We start from the raw sequence: 18,638 nt of genomic DNA on the forward strand, positions 1-18,638 counted from the left end.
CAACCAAACTAGAAATCCCACAGTATACTCTGTTTATCCATACTGTTTTTTGCATGGTGACCTCAGCCTCAAGAACCCCCAATACCAGCAAGATTCTAAACATGCATATATTTCAGGTAAGATTACTACCACAATGCTTGTTTGGTGAATAATGCCCAATAACTCTCCACTCACACCATTTTTGTATTATAACTCTCTCCACTCACACCATTTTTGTATTATAACAAAGTACTTTGGCACCTCAAAGTCTAGTAAATTTATTGAGAAATAATACTGTGAACCAAAGCACAGAATCAGACAACGTAGGCTCTGAAATACAAGAGGTACTGTCTCAATTAATTTGTTAAGGTTGGATCCGGAAACACTCTCCCACTAACTTGTACTCCAGAGGAAACAAGTTCTTTTGTAGCTGAAACTTTATACTTCAAAACTGCTAATTTTTCTAAGTTTTTAAAAGTTACTGAATAAGTAGCAGAAAGAAACATCATCTGGTATACATATATTGTTTGCAGAGAACAGCACTGTAACAGACATTGTAGTATTATTTGCTCTGTGTCTTATGATCAACATTCACTGTTGATAAAAAATTGCTACTTTTTTCCAACATACCAGTATCCCAATTGAATAACAGTAGCAGCTGATGTTCTGACTTAACAAATTACTGTTTTAAATCCCAACCACTTTCCATACAGGATATGAGAAGCACATGTTTTAAAAGGATGCTTTTGAACAAGTGCAGAATATCTTGGCTTCTATCTCATTTCCAAAAATCAAGTTTTCTACACACCTCTGGACACGGGAGGTGAGAGGGAACAAGCATGGCTTCCAGATACCGTATCCTGTTCTCTCCTTGTCCCAACCCCCACTTATTAAACTACTTATTTCTCTGAAAGTGGAAGAATTATTTCAGACACAAAAACAAAATGTTCAATTTGAGCTAGGCCACACAAGAATATAAGAATTCTTCAAAGTGATGACAACTCCATCCCAGAAATTCGAAACATCTCTGTCCAAGGAGCAATCACAGTCAGCTTTCACATATTTATTATACTTTAATATACTTTTCAGATCTGAAGATGCCAGCCACAGATGAGGGCGAAACGTCAGGAGAGAATGCTGCTAGAACACGACCATACAGCCCGGAAACCACACAGCACCCCAAAACAAGATACAGTTTTCTTAAAAGAAATCTCTCTTCTTTAATTAGAAGGGTTTTGTCCTCAGAAGCAAGGATCTTCAATGCGGTACCCATGGGTATCATGTACCATCAACACTTTCCTGGTACCCACCGAGTGTTTAGAATGTGAGTAGGGTCAGGTGGGGCTTTTGTCCAGAAGAACCAATTGGCATCTGAATGGCTGAGAAGAATTTTTTAAAGTTGCTTCACCAACAGCTGGTATCACAGCAAGAGGATCTGCACTGTGTTACTGCACATCTATGGAAGAATTTATTTTTAAAAATGTTCATTTAAAAAGGCATCATGTTATACAGAGTTTCTCTCTGAAATGCTAAAGAAATAGCATCATGCACAACCTTATTCCCTGACATTCTGTTATTGGCTCTGTAACCTGGGTCAGAATTTGAAAGGTACCTGAAGGCTCAAAAAGGTTGGGTTCCTGCTTTCAACCATCAATAAAGGTGCTCCTGCTCAGTAGCCAAATATCCTTGTGCTTTCCACAGAAGCCAGTCCCCACAAAAAGCCATTAAGCAGGGCATGATGGCAAAGACTATCTACACCCCACCCATTCCATTGCCCCAACAACAACTAATACTCAAAGGCAAACTGCCACAATTTCACTAACGGCAGTTAAGGAACAGCATTAACATAAGAAATCAAGTTCTGTTTTAGTGAATTCAGCAGCGCCATTCTCAGATAATGTCCAGTTCAGTTTTTATTGAAAACTGGAGAGGAGTATGTGCCATGGAAATATCCAATTTCCATGTATGGAATATGCAACTTATCCCTGAAATCCCTAATATGCAACTTATCCCTAATATGCAACTTATCCCTGAAATCAGGCTCCATCCCTGAAGACTGGAAGATGGCCAATGTCACACCAATCTTTAAGAAAGGGTCTAGGGCAGGGGTAGGGAACCTGCGGCTCTCCAGATGTTCAGGAACTACAATTCCCATCAGCCCCTACCAGCATGGCCAATTGGCCATGCCGACAGAGGCTGATGGGAATTGTAGTTCCTGAACATCTGGAGAGCCGCAGGTTCCCTACCCCTGGTCTAGGGGGGACCCAGGAAATTACAGGCCAGTCAGTTTGACATCTGTTCCTGGTAAATTAGTAGAATCTATCATTAAAGATAAAATTATTAAACATGTAGAAAAGCAAGACCTGCTGAGGAAGAGTCAGCATGGCTTTTGTAGAGGCAAGTCCTGTCTTACAAACTTACTAGAGTTCTTTGAGGGTGTAAACAGACATATGGATAAGGGGGAACCAGTGGACATTGTCTACTTGGATTTCCAAAAGGCTTTTGACAAAGTTCCTCACCAGAGACAGTTGAGAAAACTCAGCAATGAAGGAATAAGAGGGGAAGTCCTCCTATGGATTAAAAACTGGTTGAGGAACAGGAAACAAAGGGTGGGTATAAATGGGGAGTTCTCACAATGGAGAGATGTCGGGAGTGGTGTCCCCCAAGGATCCGTTTTGGGACCAGTGCTCTTTAACTTATTCATAAATGACCTGGAAGTAGGGGTGGGTAGTGTGGTGGCCAAGTTTGCAGATGATACCAAATTATGTAGGGTGGTAAGAACCACAAAGGATTGCGAAGAGCTCCAAGCGGACCTTGATAAATTAGGTGAGTGGGCTCAGAAATGGCAAATGCAGTTCAATGTAGCAAAATGTAAACTGATGCACATAGGGGCAAAAAATCCAAACTTCACATACATGCTACAGGGATCAGTGCTATCAGTCACAGACCAGGAAAGGGATTTGGGCGTCTTAGTTGATAGTTCCATGGGAATGTCAACTCAATGCATGGCAGATGTGAAAAAGGCAAACTCTATGCTGGGCATAATTAGGAAAGGAGTTGATAATAAAACTGCAAGGATTGTCTTGCCCTTATATAAAGCAGTGGTGCGACCGCACTTGGAGTACTGTGTTCAGTTCTGGTCGCCACATCTCAAAAAGGATATCGAAGAGATAGAAAAAGTGCAGAGAAGGGCAACGAGGATGATTGAAGGATTGGAGCACCTTCCTTATGAGGAGAGGCTGCAGCATTTGGGACTCTTTAGTTTGGAGAGGAGACGTCGGAAGGGGACATGATTCAAGTCTATAAATTTATCCATGGGAGAGAAAATGTGGACGGAGAGAAATTTTTCTTTCTCACAATACTAGAACCAGGGGGCATTCATTGAAAATGCTGGGGGGAAGAATTAGGACTAATAAAAGGAAACACTTCTTCACGCAACGTGTGATTGGTGTTTGGAATATGCTGCCACAGGAGGTGGTGATGACCACTAACCTGGATAGCTTTAAAAGGGGCTTGGACAGATTTATGGAAGAGAAGTCAATCTATGGCTACCAATCTTGATCCTCCTTGATCTCAGATTGCAAATGCCTTAGCAGACCAGGTGCTCAGGAGCAGCAGCAGCAGGCCATTGCTTTCACCTCCTGCATGTGAGCTCCCAAAGGCACCTGGTGGGCCACTGCGAGTAGCAGAATGCTGGACTAGATGGACTCTGGTCTGATCCAGCAGGCTAGTTCTTATGTTCTTATGTTCAATTGCCTAACTTAAATATTTTACTATCTGGAAAGATAACCCCAAGCAGAGACCAAAACAGTACAAGTTTCATTTTGTTGTATTGTTGAAGGTTTTCACGGCTGGAATCAACTGACTGTTGCGGGGTTTTCCCGCCCCAGCCACAGTCTGAAAAACCCACAGCAGCCAATTTAAATGTTATTGTTTACCTCTTAGACTCATCACATGGCATGCTCAAGTACTTAATATTTTATTATTTAGTTCATTTATACCCTGCCTTTCTCCCCAATGGGGACCCAAAACAGCTTACATAATTCTCCTCTTCTCCATTGTATACCCATACAAAATGAGCTCAATCCTTCACTACAGCTTAGATAATCAGGTATAATACCTATCAAAGATTCGGTAAAACATATATGCCTGCATAGAGCCTCAGCATACAAACTGCTTTAATATTAAATACCCAAATATCTAGTAATATTACTTTAATATTGAACTGCTTATAGAGTCATAGTTTTCTTCTCAGCCTCTATCAATATCTTGTTTAACAAGCTCTACTACAGCTCAAAAAATGATGGCCAGTGTTTTTACCTAGGATAACCCCTTAAGCACTTCAACTGCAGAATGATACTACTCATTGAGCCTACAGACCTTGAGCAATGTCACATGAGATACAACAAAAAAATTTTTAAATAACCAACCAGTTACTGCGCTTGAGGTTCTTTAAATATAATTACATGAGCAAAAAAAAAGCTACAGCCAATGTAACTCCTCAATCACACCTGCCAAGCATTTTAACCTAATCTGATGTTAACAACTCCTCATTATCAGTGACCCACAAATCCCTAATACTGCAAAAGGTACCACATTCTAATAAGCTATGCCCTAAAGTTCCTATTTGTCCACAAGAGAGTCAATCAGAGTATATGGTTCTTTACATTCCACCCCCTTAATCTACTTATATGATTGTGATAAAATAAAGGTGAAAAAAAAGTTAAATGTAAACTAACAACACCACCCCCCACCCCAAATCAATTGGTCAGGTGCTTTCACAGCTCCCCACCTGTCTTGTCACACCTTCCAGTAGCAGTGTCTGGGTTGATTTTAGTTATGACATGGGTTGTGAGAGGTCAGTAAGGCAATTAAGTAATATAATTGTGCTGGTTATGTGCTATGATTACAGAGGAAGCCTGGGGAAGTATAGTACGAATCTGAAGTTATTCTATTAGTTTCCCCCTCTCCTTCTCCTGGAGGGATTCAAACCACACCTTTTTAAACACAAAAATATACGTTTATTGTCTCTTCTTTAGAATACTTGGTGGTTTGGTGAATAGGACAAGTAATGTAACAAGTCAGCAAGGGACAGCAGAGATCTGTTTTAAAACAGGGTTTTTCTGTCAGAGAGAAAGAAATAATGATTTCATTTGGAACTCCTCCTTAAACCCAAGAATCTCAGCCCACAGAAACAGGGTTAGCTTGTCACTTTGGATATTTTCCTCAATGCCCTCACAAGTCTTTAACCTACTATTTCCTTAGAGTAACAAGGATACCTGCTCCTTTCTTGCCTTCTTATTACCCCTTGAGCTCTCTATGTGCATATAATTATAGATGTCCAAGTTCTTTTCCTTCACTGGTCAAAGCCTAACTACCTAACTAACCTACTAGTAGTTTTTCTTTCTCTACTGTGCCCTCAAGTATCATTTGGGGGCAATCCCTGCATTTAATTATCTTCCTCCTCTGTTAAGTTCCATAGCCTGTCACTGGCTGATACCCCTTAGAATCTCCCTACTGCCCCTATAGACAGGGATTTGGTGGAATGCTGGAGGGAGAAAAATAATCCTTTTTACCACACTTCATAAAAAAGGTGGTTTAAAATGGTGGTTTCACCTCCAGAAAGAAAGCATTTCCTTTAAAGCCAAACCTCCAATACCAAAAGTTATGCTTGCAGTAAGTATGTAATTTACAGAAGTCCACATGAAGGTCTGAGCAATGAAATATACGAATTACAGTTCTCTAAGGGTTTAATTGTTTAACAGAGTGAAATGTAACAGACAATAATGCTGTTCTATCTTTCCCCAATCATCCCAGAGATCTAGTTTAATGAAGGGAAACTTGGTGTTACATACATTCCAACCCAAGATCAGTGAGCTTATTCTTTCAGGCTGTCAACACAACTGATGGAAGGACAAGCAGTTGCAAATATTCTCCTTGCGGTCTCTTAATTACATCCACCAACATAAGGAGCAAAAGCTCTATGAAGAAATAGGGGGATATTCCTTTGGGAATCCCGACACTCTTACAGTATGCCTTAGCAACTAGCAGGAAGAGATCGAGCCTTTTTTAGTTGAGGTCTTCAATAGAGACTTTCTACTCGCAACTTAAATCCAATCACAGCTACAGAATAGCCTTATTCACATGTTACAGTGAACAAACATAGAACCTGCATATGCATGCATACAACTGTTTGTATGAAACCAGGGACCAATACATGGATAAAGTGCACAGGAGCTGCTCAATATAAAAGTTTTGTGTTTCAGTATAAAATAATCTACAATACCTGCCAAACTATTTTTTCAATAGTCATGCATAAAAACATTACACTCAAAAGATGAATGTTAGTTTGAAAATGGTCTCTAAAGTTATACAGATGTTAAGTAGCATACAAAAGTATCTGAAAGCAATCTGCACCAACTTCAATTCATGCTACTGACAAGATTCTCTTCCTAGGATATATATTGGCCGACTACCCATGGCTGGATCTACCACACCCTTACCCCACTCTGGTGCAAAAGTCATGCCAGAAGTGCTCCTGCTTTCCACGGGGAAAGTGAGAAGTTCAAGTGGGGCACCGGGAAGCACACTGGGACAAGAAATCTTGATCTGATGTGCTTCCTCTTTCAGTGCGCCCCAGGGAGGAAGAGCACTGGGACAAGATTTCTTACTGCAAGGTGCTCCAGCTGCCAGTGCGCGGCAGCTGCCCAGTGGGTAATTGGCCATTGACAGGAATGAAAGATCCAAATGATCTCAATAAAAATGCCAAATCAGGTATGGATTCTTCTCAGCCATTAGTTTCTACACTGTAAGACCATGGACTGTTGTGATAAACAATGCAATCCTATGTAGAATTACTCCCCCAAAACAACTGAAATAAATTATTAGGTTGGCTCCAATCATCCTCCAAGGAGGCTTCCTCCAGCCTAAGGAAACTTTCTTCAATATGTAGATCTTTCTCCAGCAGAAGAGCCATTTAAGTTGTCAAAAGGCTTGCTGGAGGAGGACTTCAGACTTTGCTCAGGAGAGGAGGAGGACAGAAGTAGGATCTACTCCACTATTATGATTCATTTATCATGACATCATGATATCAATTTGCAGCTACTTATTATGAAATCTTGCAATAACCAAATAAAAACAATGCATCTATTTCCACTGATCTTGTCTATCAGCCCAATATAGTTGAAACTATATGGACGATCATTTGACAGACAGACTCACATCCATCCTAGGAAGTGAATTCTGGCCAGAAGGAACCCTATCGCTCAAAGGATACAGACTAAATAGTCTTGCTATTTAATAGAAATTTGACGGACACCTAGTAAAAAGTTGATATTTAGCAACTAAAGGGAGCTGTAGTATATGCAGTTTATCAATTATCAAGGAATTACATGCAACATAGAATTCCACCCTCAAGTCCTACAGTCTTACTGTTCTCTAATCCAGGCATGACTGGAAATGCAGTCATAGCAATATATCTCTGAACACCAGCTGCTGGGGACATACAATAGGGGAAGGATGCTGCCTTCATGTCTGGCTTGTAGGCTGCCCAGAGGAATCCATCTAAGCGGCTGCTGGAAATAGGATGCTGGATTGGATGGACCCCAAGTCCAATCATGAAGGGGTTTTCTATGAAACCCGACTGCAACAATTTTGGTTTTCAAATTTCAGATACAGGGTAGGAAAGAGGAAAATGACTCATTTTACTCAACTTTCCTCAGTCACCTAGGTTCACAGGCTACAGGAGATTTTGGATCATAATTCTATGGTATTCCTAAAGTATGTTTATTTATGATTTAGAGTCTACCTCATCACTGAGGTCCTCAACAAATTCATGTGCTCAGTTACAGTTCTTTTCAACAGTGTGAACTCTACAGAATTCTGGCATGATTCAAGGGGCATGTTTCAACATTTAACGCTGCAAAATGAACACAAAGATAATGGAGCTTAGTGAGACTTGAGGCCAAGTGGCAAAGGATCAGGCTAATCAATCTTAGATGACCTGAGCTCAACAATCTTTTTTCCCCTATAATCACCCCAGAAATCAACTGAGGACAACCTCTTAACAGTATCTTTTTGTGGTTATCTCCCAACATGAAACTGCCTTCCCTTGAAGAAGGTAAGTCACAGCCTAGCCTATCCAGCTTTTGAAAGTACTGTGAATTCTTTTTATCTGAGCTACTCTGACCATAAGCAGGCAAGGATATTATTTATTAAGATGTATTTGCTTATACCCCTCTTTTCTTCCCAACAAGAGAGGAGCTTGCAACATCATTTTCCTCTCCTCTGTTTTTATCTTAAGAGGGTAACACTGCATGTGTTTAACTTATGAAAAATGTGAGGTAAATCGAAGTATACTGCACTGGCAAAAATCTATTCTATCAAGAACAATTTCTCGTAAATGCCTTTGCACATGTGGAAAACTTGTTTCAGTAACAAGGGAAGTATTTTGCAGCATCTTAACTTGTACCTAACTTTCTTGAAATATCTAGAACTCATTAAAGGCATCAACAGGGATTCTAATATAGTAAGTGATGTTCTATATGTAACATTTGCAAAATAACATATACTGAGTTCAGATTATAAAATTGGCATATAATATTAGGGAACCAATTGAATACCATACATGTAATCTTCCCTGCTTTTGGAAAACTGTTTTTCCCCCTTGCTTCCCCAAAGCATCACGGTGTTATGTGTGCACATCCTGGGGTTTCCCCACCTTTTCTCTGATGTTCTTAAATCTGGTTTGATCCAAAGTTTTGAGATCAAAGTTTTTGAGAAGAGTAAGCTTAGATGGCTACTGTGTAAGTGGGAAATTTACATTCTCCTGCCCATACTGCACCTCTTTCCCCCAACTTGATCCCCACAGTGGCACTTTCTTCCCACTGCCTCAAGGACTTTTACATTTTTCTTTAAAAATCATCAATATTGTTTTGACAATGTACTGACTTCCCTGAGTTCCCAGCTTTCATATCTCTGCAATAGACAAGGATAGAGATTTACTTTTATTTTAATGAAAGATGGAGATTCAGAGAACCCAGTACAAATATTGGTAATTGTTATAAGAATATTCCATTGTTGATTTGTTTAAAAACCTCCACAAAAGCCCTGGTGACTGGGGGGACGGTGTCCATTGGGCAGTGAAACTATGGGGAAACCTGCCCTGTGAAAGGACAATTGCTGCTGAACTTTATCAGCAGCTTTACCAACAATGGGAAAACCTCACAAGCCCATCCCCACATGAAACCACTTCAGATTCCTAGTGGTATGATGATTCACTCTTTAAAAACTGTTTAGACCTTTTCCATAGTATCTGCTGCTACATGGTCCAGAAAAGTCTCAGAAATAATTTTTAATTATTTATTTTATTTATATCCTGAGAGCAGTTTACACATGCATAATAAAGTATTAAAATATATAATTATATACATAATAAAATATGCTGTTCCCTAAAACCTGTATATATGGTGTACAATTAAATTCTGATGGAACTTCTGGATGTCCCAAGCCCATCCCAAAATCTACCAAAAAACAGAGAAGGACAGAAGTTCATCTGAGAACAGCCAGCTATACAATCAAATGGACTTCATTTCAGGTGTCTCCAATTCTTGATAGCCAACATTTGGAACAATCAATTTAAGATGCATAGGTAGACTTATTTCCAGTGGGTAATACTGTTATTTCCATTATCAGAAATATAGCAAGCACACCTCTACCCCCACTCTTCACCAATCAGCTATTTAGAACTGTTGCCAAAGTTTCCAGACTATACCTGTAGATCTCAGCTCCAAATATATAGATAGATCTAAGATGGGAAATACTCCCTACTACAATTTGTGTGTGTCTCGAATTTCTCCACACAATTCATTTTACTTTCATTAGATAAACACAAAATCAAAAGTAAGGGGTTCAAAATCTATCTTAAACAGTTTTGATTAAAGGGCAATATTACCCTTGCACAACTTACCTGAATATATTTTCCAAAACTGACCTTTAAGTTCTTTTTAGTATTCAGCTATTTTAGTATTCAGCTATGTAGGCTCCTTGTTCTTTTCCTCTTACAAATTAAACACTCAAGAAGAATGCCAATCCATACTGAACTAGTTTATGCCAATTTTTACAAAAAATTAAATAGAAATGGCATTAAAAGATGTTGGAGCATCAGTTTTGTAGTAGTAACAGCCACATTGTAATACCTCAGAGACACACATGTATTTGATTCCTGCACTTTTAAAATATCTGTATACTATCCAAGATTTCAGACTGTAAGTGTCATGCTATCAACTGTCTATTTGTATGAGTTTGCTAAGAAGGTAAAAAAAAATACTTGTTTTGAGAGGAAAGTTTTTTGACATGGGCAGACTTTGACCTCGATAAAGGAACAAAACAAAACTACTTTCAGGCAGCCACTGAAGTTTAAGGCAGCATCTGTTTTTCTAGATTTCCACTTCCTGCCTGTTTGCAGAGGGAAAAGAACAAGAAAGTATCCTTTGGGCAACACATGAATCAACCAGAAGAAAACTAAGCAGACACCAGCTGATCCCTAACTGTTTTACAATTCCTAGCAACATACTACTATATTTTCCACTTGAACAGAAAGTGCCATCACTATAAAAACAATCCATTGGATGTAGGCAAAAATTACTGTATTGAAGAAAATAGAGTGACATGAAGTTCTTCATGCCCTTTCTACTCCTGCACCATAGAAATTAAGACCATTAAACCAGCATATCAATATACCAAATCAGTTGGGGGAAGGAGGATAAAGCAGTTACAACATAAAGAGCTGAAATGTAGGATTTGAAATGAAAAGATCACCAGACTAGTCTGCTTTAACCAAAATAAAGTCCTAACTTCTAGATGGTAATACAAATGCAGAACAAAAAGGTAGTAGCATTGTTTGCTTGTGGACACTGCGTGTCAATGAAATTTGATTCATATATGCCATGCTTTCACAGTGACTACATATTTTTCCAAAGACAACATAAACAGAAATACAACATTCCAGAATTCACTAAAGAAAATTTCTAGAATTAACCCCAAAGTTGTCCACATTTCTAAACTACTAGTTTCATATATAAAAATGGTCTCTTTGCAGGACAATGATCTCCATAACTGTGGGGGATCATATGCAAAGTCTCCACCTTCCTCCTCCGCTGCTGCTCAAAATGCTCCCTCAAATAAAGCTTCTGGGGGTGAAGGACCTCCAGGAACAGAATCCCCCCAGCAGTAATAATCTTAATATTTTAGGGTTATGCCAAATATTACCAATAAGCAGGAAACAGTGGCTAGCACATATGGAAAAACTGACATGAATACTTATCCAAATTCCAACCAGAACTAAAAAAGTGTTACTGTAATAATTTTAGCACGGATTTGAAACAGTTCAAGAATGCGTCTTACCACAATTGCATGTGGAGAGTGCACTAAAGGCTTGAGTTCATTCAGGTCATTCTCAGCCTACAAGAAACAATTTTTTAAGAGAGAGAAAAGGATAAGTCAAGTATTGTGAAATACAATATATACAAATCTGTCGCCCAATCTTTTCTTTGCTCAGAAGGAAGTCCCACAGAGGGAGGCTTATTCCCTAGGAAGTGCCCATACAATCACAGTCTCAGCTGTAGTTCAGAGGCATTACCTTATCCCACTCTCCTTCCATGACATGATTGCGGAACTTGGTAGCAGAAGGATGCTCTAAACGACACCCTGATTCTTGCATTAGAAGATCAACAGTCTGGCTGCAAGAGACATATGGTATTATAAGAGACATAGCTAACCAATTTCATTCTTATTATGCATTCATCCATTGTACCTATAGTCCAAAATATTGAAGGGAAAAAGCTGTTTCACCTGGAAGTTATAAAAATATTCAACAACTGAATATAAATATGTCTCAATGTCTACCCCAAGAACTATGTATGGATTAGTAACATCCCATAATACCTACAAATGCTACTCTTCCTGATTAAAATAAGGGAAGAAAAACAAGGTTGTTAAAATAGTGCTTTTAGTAGCAAGCTGTCTACATTAAAAACATAGCTAGCATAAAATCTACCTTTAAGAATTAATTGAAACACTGATATGTCTGCTTTTCGTGAATGTATCAGCCTATTTTATGTCAGTTGCCGATTAGATAGGCTTAGTTTATTAAGTATCCAATCTGTACACCTGCAACCCACCCCACCACTTTATAAACTAAAAATAGCAAATTTACTATGGTGTACACTATGAACAGTCACGAGTTGTTGTCTGCTGTTGTAAACTTGCCTAATGTCAGTGTTGTGCTCATTTTGTGTATTAGGTTAATTAAAACCAATCCATTCCTACAGTGACACTAGCTCTCACCGTGTACATAAAGCCTTAGTTTACTAAGGACGTGTAAAAGGAGACTTTACATGAAGTTTCAGTAAGTATCTAGGAACCAATATGTTGCACTCTTTGAGCTGGATTAACAAAACCAACTCCAATTGCTTATGTCCAGTGTTTATTACCCTCCCCCACCACAGCTGCATGCCTATTACTCAGCTCAAAGTACTGCAGTGCTGCAAGCAACAGCAACACATTTGACATTAATTCTTTTTAAAGTACACAGAGTATACTGAAAGACTTTATGAAACCTAGCTGTATCCGAACTTGACTTCATAATCATGTCCATCCAATCAACTACTCTAATACAGATAAACTTTTCGATGAAACTTGCCTATACACGTTAGTTTAATTCTTCTCATATCACAATCACATAAACAAATATCTCTATCTTCCATTGTATTCATAACACTTCATCATTACCATCTTTCTAACAATGCATTTTAATGATCTGTTGGGCTGCCAGACTGACACAGATGACTGAAGACCAGCCTGTTTTCTTAGTAGGAAGTTAAAACTGGACTAGGCCAGAAAAATAGTCCCTTGGTTTCATCACCTCCTTCACTTCATTCCCACAATTCCCCCTTCCTTATTAAACTGCAACAGGATAATCTGTGGCAGAAAGTGCCTTCCTAGAGAGAAATATGGACCAACACACACGATAAAGTGCTGGCTTCTTTTTCCCCTTAAGCATACAATGTGTGTCCTAAAATAAACAAGTCTGCCAGAGCCATTATCCCCAACAGCACAAACCTAGATCCACTCAGTATTCACATCCCCCACAAAAAGATTTCATCCGACTTTACTCCAGCTGTAATAACAGGCAAGGCATTAACAGCACAGCAGTGTCATCAAGGCCCCCCCCCAGCCAAATCAGGGTTCCCCCAAAAGAATCAGAATTCACTGATAAACCAAAAGAAAGCAGAATTACTATGACCAGAAAAATAACAACAGGATGGAAGGAGAGCCTCATCCTGAGAAACCGACCGTCCACCAACACGGTCTGGGAAGATTTAACCCCCAACCTCATTGTTGTTGTTGTTGTTGCTGTTGGGAGGAGGGGGGGGGTCTGTCTTGGGTTCGGCCCACTTACTTGAGGCCCAGCCCGTGAAGGTGCTGCCCGATGAGCCGGATCACGTCCTCGTCGGACTGCGAGAGGCGCTTCTTCTTCTTCAGGGCGCCGCCGCCGACCCCGACGCCGCCGCCTCCCCCCATGTCGGCCACGGACCCCCCGGGGGCCGCCACCCCGTTGTTGACACTCGGCCCGCCGCCGCCTCCACTCCCGCTGTCGCTGTTGGCCGCAGGCAGCAGCCCGTTGGCGTGAGCCAGCTGCTCCCCGGCCGTCGAGCCCGACGAGGCCTCGCCGTTTTGGGCGCCGAGGCAGCCCAGCTCGGGACCCTGCGACGACGGCGGCGGCGGCTGCTGCTGCCCGGCTCCTGCCCCGTTGGCCTGCATGGCGGCGGCGCTGCTAGTGGTGGTGCTGGTGCTGCCGCTGGCCCTGAGGGGGTGGGCAGCAGGAGGGGCGAGCCCGGCGGAGAGCGAGGGGGACGGGGACGAGGTGAGGCCTGCTCTGCCCGCAGAAGCCCCGGGCTCTCCTGCTCCCTCCGCCGCCGCCGGGGAGGCCCGCGCTTTCTTCCGCGGTGGCGGGGAGGCTCCGCCGGTGTCCGAGTCGGAGGAGGAGGAAGCGGAGGCCAGAGTTTCCTCGCCGAGAGCGGCCGTGGTGGGAAGCCGGGGGGGGGGAGCAAGGAAGGGGCGGCGGGGATAGGGTGGGATGGGGGGGGGCGACGGGGGTAAGGAGCAGAGGGGGGGCTGTCCCTCTCCTTGGGGTCCCTCAGGAGGCAGCGGCCGCCGCCGGCTCTGGGGTCTCTCCAGCTGACGCCGCCCGAAAGCCTCCCCCCGCCTGGCAACCCCAGGCGCCCGGCCCGCTCCTCTCCTCTCCTCTCCTCTCCTCTCCACCAGCCGCTGGGTTTGTGGCTTCTCTGCCTAGCTGCAGCCTAATGGAGTCCGGGCCGGGACGTCACAGGAAATTCCTATACTGCCCCCTACACTCACTTCCGCTGCCGCCTGGGGTAGACTATGGGGTGTGGAGGCTATAGGGGCAGCCCGGGGCAACTGGCGCGAGGGTCTTTGGCCGGTCTCTATAGCACCCCCGGCCGGCCGGGCAGACGCTTGGACGGGGGGCTTTTGTCATAACACCTGCCTCTGCGTGTCGCCGGGCTTCTTATGATGCCACTTTGCTTATCTCATATGCCCATATAGGGAAAGCCTATAGGCGTGTGTTTATTTCTGTCTCGCTCTCATTTGTTCTGTGTCTTGAAAGCTGGGCATAAACAGGAACTGAAGTGTTGTTGGCCAGTTCTTCCATATTTGCATAACTTTGAAGAGGTGGTTCTACATGCTACCATTACTAGGTGTTTAGAACGAAAACTTTTGAGCCTGAGGTTTTTTCCTTTATGGTTAGAAAGAGACAATAAACAATTTGATAATTGAACTCTGTATACAAAAATGGGCAAGAACAAAAAACAACATTCAAGTTCACTGTTGCAGAAAATTATTTGCCTTTCCCTAAGAGAGCCAGTGTGGTCTAGTGGTTAAGAGCAGTGGACTTTAGACTGGAGAAGTTAGTTTGATTTCCCACTCCAAATGAACCGTTGACTAATCTGGTCAATTAGGTTTGTTTTCCATACTCCTTCACATGAAGTCTGCTGGGTTACCTTGGGCCAGTGAGAGTTGTTTCAGAACTCTGTCAGCCACATCTACCTTACAAGGTGTCTGTTGTGGGAACAGGAAGGGAAGAAGTTTGTTAGTTTCTTTGAAAACTTTGACTCCCTACAGGAGAGAAAGGTGGGGTATAAACACCTTTTTCTTCTAAGCGTAATGTCCTTTTCCCACCTAGTAGATGAGGCACTGGCAGGCACTGAGTTTGCAAGGATGTTCCCCTATTTTTAAAAAACTGGTGGTTGAGAAAATTGAGAACTTACAAAAAACAAAATCTAGTAAATGGAATGCATAATGGGGAAAATGAAGTGGCTATGGGGTATGGGATAGGCTTGGCAATATTTTCCACATTAAATATTATTTTCATGCTAGGCAAATACATTAAATTGTTTAAAGATGCATAAGGTAGTGTAGGGGGAAAATAATCTGACACTGCAGTGACACTGTCTACGCTAGCCAGTAGATGCTTGTGACATTCATACAAATACGTTGTTCACTGCAGTAATAATTATCACCAACAAGGCACTATTAGAAGTAATAGTTTTTCCCCCCAATGATAAAATTTTGTCATTTGACTAAGAGAACTACATGGAAGAACAATGTAATAAATTAATAATTTTTCATTTAGTGCATTGAAACTGGTTGTTTGGAAAGAACCTTACTGTCCAGAAAGAGAATCGCCATCTTCAGTTATTCCAAGGAAAAAGACTATAGCAGTGATGGCAAACCTTTTCGAGGCCAAGTGCCCAACTGCAACCCAAACCCCACTTATCACAAAGTGCCAACACGGCAATTTAATCTGAAAACTGAGGTTTTAGTTTCGAAAAAGCGGTTGGCTCCAAGGCGCGCGTTACTCAGGAGTAAGCTTGGTGGTAGTCAGTGGCTTTGCTTTGACGCAACCATGTAACTCTCCCAACGAGTGAATCATGACCCTAGGAGGGTTTACTCAGAAGCAAGCCCCATTGCCAGGAACCGAGCTTACTCCCAGGTAAAGGATCACGCTTTAGTTCTTCACATGAAAATCAGTGGGGTTTAACAGCACTTAACAGGGTTACCTACACTGCTTCCCCAAAACTAGGTCTTAGGAATGCTAATAATTGAGCCCAGTGGCCCAGGCCAGCCTAGATGTGTGTGTGTGGGGGGGGCACTCTGCGCATGCCCACAGAGAGGGCTCCGAGTGGCACCTGTGCCATAGGTTCACCACCACTGGACTATAGGAAACCAGTGGAAGTAGATGACTGGTGTTTGTTCCTGGCGATCCACCCCAAATAGAAATCAGCTTTCTATGTTCTACTCCGTCTGAAGTTTTCATACTGTCTAGAGTGTCTCAACACAAATCCCATGTAGCACATTTCTAACCAAATGTACCCATTTATTGTGTTGAAAAAAATGTGTGGAAAAAATGAGTTGTGATGAGCAGAGGATTGTTATCATCTGTGTGGTTCCTCAAAATAACAGTAAAATCCTAAACAACGTTGTACTCTTCTAAGCCCTTTGAAGTCAGTGGGTACAACCCTGTTTAGGGTGGCACTATAGGAAACACAAAATGTTCATAAGAGGAGTTTGAATTTATGCCCCCTTTTTCTTGCCAGTAAAGAGACTCAAAGGGGCTTACAAAATCCTTTCCCTTCCTCTCACCACAACAGACACCATGTGAGGTGGGTGGGGCTGAGAGAATTCTGAACAAACTGACTAGCCCAATGTCACTCAGAAGGAATATAGGAGTGGGGGAACAAATCTGTTTCACCAGATAAGAGTTTGCTGCTCATGTGGAGGAGTGGGGAATCAAACCCGGTTCTCCACATTAGAGTCCACCTGCTCTTAACAACTATACCATTCTGGCTCTCGTCCTGCTGGATCATATCAAGGATTTATTTAATCCAGCACCCCTTTCCTCACATTAGCCAACCAGTTGCCCTCAAGAAGGCCACAAAAGTAAATGAAAACAACAGCTTTCCCCTGCTGTTCCCCTCTCCAACTTGAAATCCTTATTAGTGCCATTTTGATGGATTCCACACAGGCCAAATATAACAAGTGTAGGATGTTATATAAACCAATTGTGGGGGGGGGGGGGGGGCTTTGCACAGGTGTGATTCCCAAAATGAGTTTGGCCCATTTTATTCCCCTCAACCCAGGATTTTTGAAAATCCTGATCCTTTTGAAAAAGTGATCCTTTTGCAGAATCCTGGGTTGGAGGCGTTCCCGCACAAACATAACAAGCAGGAGGTGCTTTATTCCCTTCACTTCCACCTGTTTACTTCTGCACCATCTCCTGTCAGGGAGAATCTGCTGGCCTGCCATTCTGTGCAGGTCACTCAGCAATTATGGGCAGATATTCTGAGCACCTGCCTGTGTACAAAACTCCCAAGCCTGTTTTTCCTTGTGGCAGCGAGTATGACTGCCATATAGGTCTACAGCAACATATTATTGCCTGGCCATTGCAGAGAGGTCCCATGTTCTTTTCTTTTTTCTTTTGTGTGTTGCTCATGCGTAGCTATGCAGGTGCAGCTGATTGGATTGTGGGACAATCAGCATGGCTGCAGGGGTTTATTTCTGTATGGCTGCTCAGCTATGCATGTGTTGCAGGAATTTCTTGTTAAAAATAAGTGTTTTGGTTTGAAAACAACCTAAATTGTTTCCATGTGCTCCAAAGGCTGCCTGAACAGGTGACGGACACTCATGCAAACAGGAAAAAGGAAAATGGGTTTCCTTACAATGTCTGCAACCTGTTATACATATGCTGTGCAGAATCCACCATTGTCTCTGAATACAGAGGTTCCATTTAGCCATTATGACTAATAGTAATTGGTAGACTTCTTTTACTTTAAGCAGGTTGCCATCACTAAGTCTTTGGCCATGACTTTTGTAAATTCATTGATCATTGTATGAAGAAGTATTTCCTTTTTAAAGGCAGGATTTACTGCCAATCTGTCTCAGTAAAGGAATCCCATGGTGCAGAGTGGTAAGCTTCAGTACTTCAGTCAAAGCTCTGAATTCAGTTCTGACAGAAGTCAGTTTCAAGTTGCCAGCTCAAAGTTGACTCAGTTTTCTGTCCTTCTGAGGTCAGAGAAATGAGTACCCAGCTTGCTGGGGGTAAGAGTAGATGACTGGGGAAGGCAGCAGCAAAACGCCCTGAAAACACAGTATGCCTAGTAAATATTGTGATGTAATGTCACCCCATGGGTCAGTAATGACTTGATGCTTGCACAGCAGACTACCTTTAACCTTTGCTATGTCAGTGAATGACTGTGAGTTCTGAATTCTGAAAGACAGAAAATAGTTTCTAAATTTTTTCAATAGTGTGCCTAATTTTATAAACATTTAGCTTGTTCCTACTTTTAGCAGGATTACCAACTCCAGGGGAATTCCTGCATGTTTGGAAGCCATACTGATAGGGGGGTGGGGGGTGGAGTGAGGATTTGATGTACTATTGAATTTGCCCTCCAAAGCTGCCATTGGCTCCAGGAGCTGATCTCTAATTCTGGAGATCAGTTGTAATTTTGGGCTCCACCTGGAAATCGGCAGCCCCTAACTCTTAGTTGTCTCCCCGCCCCCGCAAAAGACTTAAATAGCAC

The 18,638-nt window shown here is 42.0% G+C and overlaps 1 protein-coding gene across 2 annotated transcripts in view; it reads right to left on the minus strand.

The window, feature by feature from the left end:
• WDR26 (WD repeat domain 26) overlaps positions 1-14,327 on the minus strand; it is a 36,849-nt gene extending 22,522 nt beyond the window's left edge. The window contains exons 1-3 of one of the 2 annotated variants that reach the window (XM_048505320.1): positions 13,439-14,327; positions 11,618-11,717; positions 11,383-11,439 (exon numbers count right to left, since the gene is read on the minus strand). In XM_048505320.1, coding sequence (XP_048361277.1) covers positions 11,383-11,439; positions 11,618-11,717; positions 13,439-13,800 — 519 coding nt within the window. In that variant the 5' untranslated portion in view covers positions 13,801-14,327. The remainder of the gene's footprint in view (positions 1-11,382; positions 11,440-11,617; positions 11,718-13,438) is intronic. The other variant, XM_048505405.1, reaches the window with a different exon arrangement.
• Between the last annotated feature and the right edge of the window lie 4,311 nt (positions 14,328-18,638).

This window comes from Sphaerodactylus townsendi, linkage group LG01, assembly GCF_021028975.2.
Source record: "Sphaerodactylus townsendi isolate TG3544 linkage group LG01, MPM_Stown_v2.3, whole genome shotgun sequence".
Taxonomy (NCBI): Eukaryota; Metazoa; Chordata; class Lepidosauria; order Squamata; family Sphaerodactylidae; genus Sphaerodactylus; species Sphaerodactylus townsendi.